The 10309-nt window shown below is 38.2% G+C and overlaps 1 protein-coding gene across 1 annotated transcript; it reads left to right on the top strand.

The window, feature by feature from the left end:
• Positions 1-723: 723 nt before the first annotated feature.
• Positions 724-7436, top strand: napgb (N-ethylmaleimide-sensitive factor attachment protein, gamma b). Its single transcript, XM_053330238.1, has 12 exons — positions 724-872; positions 1129-1196; positions 2697-2781; positions 2869-2886; positions 2988-3018; positions 3110-3219; positions 3536-3602; positions 3694-3764; positions 4196-4274; positions 4710-4789; positions 4953-5082; positions 6138-7436. The coding sequence occupies exons 1-12, from the start codon at positions 817-819 to the stop codon at positions 6276-6278; spliced, it is 936 nt and encodes a 311-aa protein (XP_053186213.1). The 5' UTR covers positions 724-816; the 3' UTR covers positions 6279-7436.
• Positions 7437-10309: the final 2873 nt, after the last annotated feature.

Raw genomic sequence — 10309 nt, 5'->3', positions numbered from 1 at the left:
CTGGAGAGTTTGTGAGCACAAACAAATAGTTTCAAAAACAGCTTTTACCCGTGGGCCATCAGGCAGACAAACCTTCAGTCTTAAGTGCAATATCAGCCTATATAAGCGTAATGCTCATTTTATTTTATTTTATTTTATTTTTTTACACCATTGTCTAGTTTTTACACAATTTTTAAAAACATTATGTATTCCCCCTTGTTTGATTTTTTATGTTGTCTGTCCTATTGGTTTGTTTTGTATTGTTTCTTGTTGTTGTTATTGACTACTGATGACTGGGTTCAGATGTAGCACACCAATTCTTGTTGTATATTCTTGTACAATGACAATAAAGACTTGCTGTTCTATTCTATTCCATTCTCGTGTCCTCTCCCATTTCTTTTATACAGTCCATGGTCTTCTCTTCTCTTCTCTTCTCTTCTCTTCTCTTCTCTTCTCTTCTCTTCTGTTGCATTGGATTGGATTGAATTATATTGCACAGGTGTTACCTAATAAAGAGGCTGGTGAGTGTATGTACAGCACTTGCAACTGCAGATTGCCCATATGGTGGCAAAGATAAACAAATGAATAATAAAAACACAACATTTTTATTGTACTGGTTTTGCCAAAGAAGACAAAAATGTACAGTAGGCTACTAATTTTGCTTTGCACCTTTCGAGTCGCCTGTGAGTTTTGTCCTCTGCGGCTCCCGTAGTCTGCGACACAGGGTGACGGTACGGAGGAGGAGTTCCTGCTAATCCAAACATCGACAGAAACAGCATCAGGAAAGACACTTCATCCATAAGCTATTCTTAATACTGCACCGATTTAAACGACAGCATGGCTGCTCAGAAAATAAACGAAGCTCACGAGCACATAGCTAAAGCTGAAAAATGGTGAGTTACGACATAAATCTCGTCTGTTTTCCGCAGCACTGTTTCTTTACTATTGATGTTAGCTACGTTAGCTTTAAGGCCACTGACACATTATGCGACATACTGACAGATAAATGCTAATTAGGTCTGTCTTATCATTGTATTGTAGGTAGATTTAATAAGATCTGCCTAATAAATGTTGTCTTGATCTGTAACTGTCGTGTATCAGACTGTGCTGTTTTCAGATGTTCATCATCATCATCATGTTTTTTTCTAGCTTGAAGACAAGTCTGACAAAGTGGAAGCCAGATTTTGACAGCGCTGCATCAGAATACGCCAAAGCAGGTAATCTATGATCAATACTATTATTTTCCTCTGTATCATGGTGCAGCAGCCCTCCTATATATGTATACACAGCCTCTAAAGGTGTCAAACAGGTGTGAAACATTCAATCCTTTATTAATGACTTGTCATCAGTTATAATTACAGGCCTGATGACTTATCAGTGATTGTGACTATTAAAGATCAGATATGCAGATGCTTTTCATTTTAGAAATGTAACTGCTGGTTACTAGCTGTCTCCTGCTTCATTGTAAAGTCAGTTCTTAGTGTGTGTGCGCTATGGATGATAAGGATTGGCTCCAAACTAGCTGCAGTGTCACAAATCATGCTCAAACCCCCATCCCTTAAAATCACGATTAGGGTGAGCACAGTGAAACATTTAGTATATTTATTTATGTCTTATCATTTATAACTACAGGCCTGATGACTTATCAGTGACTGTTACTATTGAAGATCCCCTCCAGACATGTTTCAATATGTATATACAATACTTGAATAATAGCTTTGTAGGGCTTCTCCCTCATTGAAAAATAAGATAATCTATGAATATGCAAATATTCAGAGCACTGCAGGCTTCAAGTTTTAACATCACACTTTTGTAAATTGACTAGTTGCAGTGTCACAAATTATGTTTGTACGCCCAGATTTTCAATGAACACAGAGAAATATTTCTCTTTCAGGAAATGAATGTGAAAACAGACTTCTAGTGTCAAACTCTGCACATACATTTTGCTGCACAGTGAAGCTCAAACATCCAACCGAAAGATCAGGAAGAATAACATATTTTTGAGCGGAGAGTGATTGTAAGCATTTATGTACTATTTACAACACCCAAGACTTATTAAAGAATAGCTGGAGTCTTGTTTGGGGTGAAGCTCCGAGACTAAAAGACAAAATAGCACATTAAATGTTTCAGTAAGATGCAGTAACACCTCTGTAGGTAGGACCGGTCTAGTGTTGCAAAATGCTGAGACTGCATTCACCGTTGCAAGTTATTGATGAAGAGACAGTCTCTCACATGGTCTGATTCATCAGGTCTGCAATCATATTTAATATAAAATGATTAGAGTCGTTAGTCATAAATGGTAATGAATTGTTAATAAATGGATTTTCATCTGGATGCCCGGCATTTCTTTCTTTCTTCCTTTATGTGCAGCAATGATTTATTTCTATGATGCTGGAAGTGAGAGTAAACTTTGGTTGTCTGAGTTGTCTCCATTATATGGTGGCTGTATGTGTCTGAAGTTGGTGGGCTGTATGTTGGAGACATAAATCATCTTGAGCACACAATACAGTAACTTGCTCTCACAAAACAGACAAAAAAAATGAAACAAGTATCACCTGGGAATGCCCTGCACATGCCACATAACCACCACAACATCCCTGGTTCTGGTACCTGTGTTGCATGGTGTACCCATTTCAGGACTTTAGAAACTCTATACTAATGCTTTGACACAGATCACTTTTTAAAAACTAATTTAAATTTCTGTGTCCTTCTTTCAGCTGTGTGCTTCAAGAACGCAAAGCAGTATGATCAAGCAAAGGATGCCTACCTGAAGGAAGCTGAATATCACACAGAAAACAAGACGTATCCTCACTATAACCCTTCCACAGCTGTATGACATGACATATTGTGTTTGAAACTATTTTGTAATTTCCTTGACTTATCCTGCAGGCTTTTCCATGCTGCGAAGTAAGTATCTTCTGTGTTTGCTCAGTATTAAACATCAGGGCCACATTTATTTTTTACACTAAACTAACTAACTTCTTCTTCTTCCTCTTCCTCTTTCTCAGGGCTATTGAACAGGCAGGTATGATGATGAAGGTGAGCGTTAACATTGCACTCATTAACAGGTAGAGGTAGGGTAAAGTGTCTGCAGCAGAATTATAATTTTGCTGTGTTTGCAATGAAACAGGAGCAAAAGAAGATGCCAGAAGCCATCCAGTACATAGAGAAAGCCTGCATGATGTACATGGAGAATGGGACTCCAGACACTGCAGCAATGGCTCTGGACAGGGCTGGAAAGTAAGAATATCACCATATTTTCTACACTGTAGGAGAATGCTGCTAGGTTTAACTCAAATTTTAAAATTTAAAACAACCAACTGTTCATTATGGCAGATATTTGGTAGATTTATTATGAAAGGAATGGATAACACACTTTGTCAGGATCAGCATGAATCAGCATTTTCATTTCTGAGAATAATCCAAGAGTTGTTGTACAGACTACTCATTTATACGTGTGTTTTTCCAATTTAATTATCTGCCTCTTTTAGTCCTAATTAAAACACTGCCACTGAGCAGACTTTCTCTCAAGTCTAAAACGTATTGTTTTCATCAGACTGATAGAGCCAATAAACCTGGAGAAAGCTGTGGACTTGTATCAGAAGGCAGCCGGTGTCTTTGAGGTAAGAATGAGCCTCCAGCAATATCATTTAATGTTGTTTCATTTAGTTAATACATCCGTACTATAATACATAATACATTTTCTGCCTGTAGAACGAAGACCGTCTGCGTCAGGCAGTTGAGCTGCTGGGCAAAGCCTCTAGACTTCTGGTCAGATTAAAAAGGTATTTAAAAAAACACAGATGAATATGAAACTAGTACAATGTAGCTGTCAGTTTTTGACAAAATCCAGATCAGTTATAGCATCTGTTTACTGTTTTAGGTTAATACTGTTGTAGAAAGCTGATCTGCAAGTTTAAAGAGTTGTTACAAATGTCACATTATACACACATTAACTAAAGGTGTTTGAGCTTGTGAATGTGATTACCACTTTAAAAGGGTTTGCGTTTCAGTTCAGCAGTAATAAATTCAGATATTTGCATTTACCGTCTGTGACAGCCTGACTCAAAAATCATAAAAGTGTTTCTACATGTTGATCAAGCTGCACCTTCAATCTGATCTACAAAATGTCACCGTGTTAAACTAGAACAGCTGCTCCTCATCCGTTCTTACTCGGTTCCTGTCGCTCTCTCACTCTCTCTCTCTCTCTAACCAGGCTGGATGAAGCAGCAGTCGCTCTGCAGAAAGAGAAGAACATGTACAAAGAGATCGAGAACTTTCCTATGTGCTTCAAGGTGGGTTCACTTGTTTTTATGTCAATAATACTATCTCTACACCTTAAACAAAAGTCAGTCTGTTTCCTCAGACAGTTAGAATTGAATTTCTAGCGGCAGGTTATATAAGTTGTAATGAAATAAAACATGAACAGCTGCAACAGTGGGGCTCCTCTATGTGTTTTTAATAGATTCTGTACAATATTGAATATACTGTGGCATGCAGGATACACTTGTAAATGAAAATCCTCAAGTTTGTCATTAGTAATTGTAGAAAAAAAAAAGAAAGCCAGACAGATTTACCATTTAAATTCAGCCCAAGTTCACCTGAAGCAGCAGATTGTAGTACTGAACAGAGAGACTGAGTGTTAGCCACAGGAAGAGAAGAGGATATTTTATTGTTTATAAATTTCATACAAATTTTATATTTTGCTCTGTGCTTTTTTTTCTTTTTAGAAAACAACCGCTCAAGTGTTGATTCATCTCCACAGAGGGGACTTCGTAGCAGCTGACAAATGTGTCAGAGAAGGTTACAGGTACGAGAACTGGAATTAGTCATTAGTCAATTAGTCATTTTTTAAAATTTGTAGTCTTCTTTATTTCTGCCTCACTGCCAAAAGTTGCCCGTGTTCATAGTGTAACACCGCTGCCACTTAAACCGAACATCATTACATGACGTGCCGCTTGATCTTCCACCAGTCTACCCGGCTACAGTGGAAGCGAAGATTGCGTTGCCATGGAGACACTACTGCAGGGCTATGACGAGCAGGACGAGGACCAGGTGTATCGCGTGTGCAACTCACCTTTACTGAAATACATGGACAATGATGTGAGTACTGGTCACACACAATCACAAATCAGTGATGTTTTAAATGTGTTAAGTGTCTCATATCAACAGTGTGTCAGACTGTTTGAATTCAGTCTGATAATAACATATATGACACACTGAAATATAATAGTACTTAAGTAGTAGTATTCAATACTACTATATAATAGAATTATCTCCTGTTTTCATTTATGATCTCTTGAACTGAACTTCTTTGAGCAAGCTGTGGCTGTTTCTTTTTCCTGTTTTAAGGAACTTTGTATTTCTATGGAGTGCAGAATTAACACTAAACCAAGGCAAATGACCAATCATTCATTTGTTAATCATCTTATGCATCTATCTATTATGAGAGAACCTTAAAGTACCAGAATAGCATTTCTCTATAACTTTAAAGATCTTGAAAAATACAGTGTGTCTGAAATAGTTAAGACACACACAAAAAAAGTTAAATTAACTCAATCAAATTCTTAAAATGATATCACATACTTCTCCCTCAGTCTATTTTCATTTAAAACGATTACAGTGAAGTAGGAGACATCTTATCTCCAGCTCTTAAAGTATGTTCTCGTTGTATGTGGACTGGAGGTTTCCATACTGGACCATATTTGGCTCCAGACTAATTGTGATGTCACAAATCCTGCTTGTAGGTTCATGTCTTGATCACAGATTTAAAGTGATCACAGAGAAACGTTCCTCTTTCAGCGTATGAATGTGTAAACAGCCTTCTAGTGTCAAATTCTGCACACACATCATCAAAACTGAATTTTAAGTGGAGGAGGACATTAATTATTCTTGACTAAATATGCAACAATCTTAATGTTTGGAAAAAGAAACATCCTTCGTTGTCATTCATTATTAAGAATTTAATAGTTAAATGCTCAGCTAACCTGCTTCATCAGAGCTGTGGGCGTGCTTTGATCTGATTTGATCGATAGTTTTGGCAACAGAAGCGACAACCCCACAGCAGTCATCACATTTTGAGTCTGAATTGAATTTCTGGCAGCAAATGTTTTAAGGTCTGGGAATGACAACACATTTTATCCTCTGCTGCCTCACAGTACGCCAAACTGGCCATCTCCCTGAGGGTACCTGGAGGAGGAGGAAAGAAGAAGAAGGCCGCAGCTGCTCCACAGGGTGGCGCTAGCGGGGCACCGGCTGCTGCCGAGGAAGAGGATGATTATGAAGGAGGGCTGTGTTAGCCTTCAGTCTCCAGAGTGCCGACTCTACCCATCTGCCGCTCCACTACTAAAACCTTCTGTGTGCAAGTTAAAAACCTCGACAAACCCTTCCAGATCTGAAGCACAGATGGGTGGCTGTTGTGCAAAAAAAATATGTGCAACATATTAGGATAAGGAGAAAAAAAGCAAATCAAAACCCCAACAGTTACAGTAATTGTTGCAGAAGAGTCAACCCAAATTTAAAGAGCCTTTTAAATTTTTGTTTCTTTGAGGTGGATCCTCAGTGTAATGAAAAATAACTCTTCAATGTTCAATAATGTATGAAAGCCTCCTGTCGTTTGTAAATCTTCTATTATTTTTCTCGTCTCTGTGAATCTGTAAATTTTGCTGTTATTGTTTGTGGGTAGAGTCTAAAGAATGCTTATATAGGTATATTAAAATCAGATATACTCTTAAATGCTGTATGTTTAATGAGTTGATCAGTGTATAGGTGTTCATTTGTACAGTCAGAGTTAATTTATTCAGTATTCATGGCTGCAACCTGTTGAAAATGTTACTGGAACAATATGCAATCAGATTGTCAGTGCATGTGTTTGATATGATGAGATGTTGAATCCAAATCTAAAAGCTTTGACTTGAGAATATTAATGCTTAGAAATGATTGACACTATTGTTTTCAGCATCCCGCACTTATTCAAGAAAATTTACATAACAGTACAACTCCTAATGATACAGCTTGTAGCCGGTTGTAGACTGTTTTTTTTTTATTTGTCTACCTCGAGGTGTGTGTGTTACCTTTGCACCTTTAAAAACAGAATAGTCATGGCTGTTTCTTAATTTCTAACACAGCACAATCCTTTTAATTAAACGCTACTAAGATGAAAAAAAGGGACCATGCAGTGATTTTTTTTTCTCAGTGTGTCCCCCCCCCCCCTTTGAAATGCTGAGATCTGAGATTTGTGTGTTTGTGACATATCTTAATGGTCATTCTGTAAATGTGAGAACCCCACTATTACAACATGCCAATTAAAAGTACTCTGATACCACAGTTAGAACATATCTAAGGGTTATAAAAAGGGATTGTTTACATTTTTTTTTATTATTCGTGCTGTTGCCCACTTCTTGTATATTCCTCAAAAGCATCTCCAGACTTCACACATCAATAAACATTTCTGTTGTGTGGCATTTTTATGGTTTCTGTGCATTTTCTCATTCATTAATTGGGTTAGCAGACATATTTTCCATATTAAGTGTTTGTCTGCACCAAAATGGCCCCTGATAGACATGTAATGACTGTGTAGCTTCCTAAGACCTACTTATGTTTGATGAGGATAAAGCTCTCTCCCTGTTAATCGATGTTTGTACTGTAATGCACACACACACGTTCATGCTACTTTTACAATGCTAACACGAGACAGAAACCTGAATGACTGTATGATATGTCTGTGCATTAGAAAGTCAAAAATGGACTTCAGTGTACAGAACTGTTCCTTGTGTATAGCTGGCCTGTTTCTACAGTGTCATATTTGTAAAAGCCAAGGTTAGCTTCAGTATTTATAAGAAAAGTGTACTCCAGTGGCAGGTTGAGTTGAGTTTAGTGAAAGGCAATGTGTTTCAAGTAATTTGATTCAACACATTCTATTCATAATAATATATCTCCAGGATATTTGCATTTCCTGGAGAAAATGCATGTAGATTATCCTGAAATATGGAGCAGAATTCTACATTTTGTTGAGGAAAATTTTTTTTTAAAAAGTTCTACCTCAGAGATTTGTACATTTTTAGTGGCAGCAGAACTTGTATATTATGTGTGCATAGTGTTTGAAGGAATATATATATATAAATCTGCAATGACAGCACTAAGCATATCAATTAAGGTTTACTTCTCAAAAACTACAACTCCTATGGGAGATGTGTTTGTATTTGGAGAGAGAGGAGGCTTGTGGTAACATTTTAAGGAGGTAAAACTGTGGGAGTGAGACATGTTTACATTATTTTTCTGGTCTAAAAGATTCTCTGCTCTCCTCTTTACCTTAGGATTTCACACAGAGATCTGCAAACTGCTGTAAAAACCCTCATTTGGACTTAAATTGCTACAACACAGTATACAACTTTGAAAATTCAAAGTTTTGCGAATGGTTTACAGTTTGAATTGGGTCTGTAGGATATGGTATGTAAGAGCAGTTGAGTTTTAAAGTGACAAAAGGTTACAACTGAATTGGATCCAACTCTCTCAGACTGCCATTAAAATTTTTAGATGTTTAAAAATGTATATAAAATCGCTGGAATACACTAGAAAGTAAAAGCACACATCTGCTGAATGTCAAAGCCGCACACTTTGACATTTCATTGTTTTTTCTAGCACAAAGTATGTAGTAGTTAAAAAGGTGCAAAAAAATGTTGGGAATGTTGAATAAAAATCATAAGGTGCAAAATAATAGAGTGGAAAGAACAAAGTGTGATTATCTGTCTAACAATCATGTAAATGTTCCACTACGTTCGCCAGCAAGTCACTAACTGAGTCTGCTTTTCCAAAGCAGGCAAAAATTGAAAAAAATGACAGGGCCAGTAGTGTCGAAAAAGTCAAAAATGGGAAAGGTGGGGGATTGTCCCAAAACTTGCTACAAGGGGCCAGAGGGGCGGGCTGAATGAAAAATGTGTAAAATCAAGCACCGTGAAGGCATTGTGTGAAAATTGTGAAGGATTTTCCAAAGCGGGCAAAAATTGAAAAAAATGACAGGTCCGGTAGTGTCGAAAAAGTCAAAAATGGGAAAGGTGGGGGATTGTCCCAAAAGTTGCTACAAGGAGCCAGAGGGGCGGCCTGAATGAAAAATGTGTAAAATCAAGCACCGTGAAGGCATTGTGTGAAAATTGTGAAGGATTTTCCAAAGCGGGCAAAAATTGAAAAAAATGACAGGTCCGGTAGTGTCGAAAAAGTCAAAAATGGGAAGGGTGGGGGATTGTCCCAAAACTTGCTACAAGGGGCCAGAGGGGCGGGCTGAATGAAAAATGTGTAAAATCAAGCACCGTGAAGGCATTGTGTGAAAATTGTGAAGGATTTTCCAAAGCGGGCAAAAATTGAAAAAAATGACAGGTCCGGTAGTGTCGAAAAAGTCAAAAATGGGAAGGGTGGGGGATTGTCCCAAAAGTTGCTACAAGGAGCCAGAGGGGCGGCCTGAATGAAAAATGTGTAAAATCAAGCACCGTGAAGGCATTGTGTGAAAATTGTGAAGGATTTTCCAAAGCGGGCAAAAATTGAAAAAAATGACAGGTCCGGTAGTGTCGAAAAAGTCAAAAATGGGAAGGGTGGGGGATTGTCCCAAAAGTTGCTACAAGGAGCCAGAGGGGCGGCCTGAATGAAAAATGTGTAAAATCAAGCACCGTGAAGGCATTGTGTGAAAATTGTGAAGGATTTTCCAAAGCGGGCAAAAATTGAAAAAAATGACAGGGCCGGTAGTGTCGAAAAAGTCAAAAATGGGAAGGGTGGGGGATTGTCCCAAAACTTGCTACAAGGGGCCAGAGGGGCGGGCTGAATGAAAAATGTGTAAAATCAAGCACCGTGAAGGCATTGTGTGAAAATTGTGAAGGATTTTCCAAAGCGGGCAAAAATTGAAAAAAATGACAGGTCCGGTAGTGTCGAAAAAGTCAAAAATGGGAAGGGTGGGGGATTGTCCCAAAACTTGCTACAAGGGGCCAGAGGGGCGGGCTGAATGAAAAATGTGTAAAATCAAGCACCGTGAAGGCATTGTGTGAAAATTGTGAAGGATTTTCCAAAGCGGGCAAAAATTGAAAAAAATGACAGGTCCGGTAGTGTCGAAAAAGTCAAAAATGGGAAGGGTGGGGGATTGTCCCAAAACTTGCTACAAGGGGCCAGAGGGGCGGGCTGAATGAAAAATGTGTAAAATCAAGCACCGTGAAGGCATTGTGTGAAAATTGTGAAGGATTTTCCAAAGCGGGCAAAAATTGAAAAAAATGACAGGTCCGGTAGTGTCGAAAAAGTCAAAAATGGGAAGGGTGGGGGATTGTCCCAAAAGTTGCTACAAGGAGCCAGA

The sequence above is a fragment of the Scomber japonicus genome, chromosome 12 (genome assembly GCF_027409825.1).
Source record: "Scomber japonicus isolate fScoJap1 chromosome 12, fScoJap1.pri, whole genome shotgun sequence".
Classification (NCBI taxonomy): domain Eukaryota; kingdom Metazoa; phylum Chordata; class Actinopteri; order Scombriformes; family Scombridae; genus Scomber; species Scomber japonicus.
Note: the sequence above shows the minus strand (reverse complement) of the source record. Positions and strands in the feature narration are given on the sequence as shown.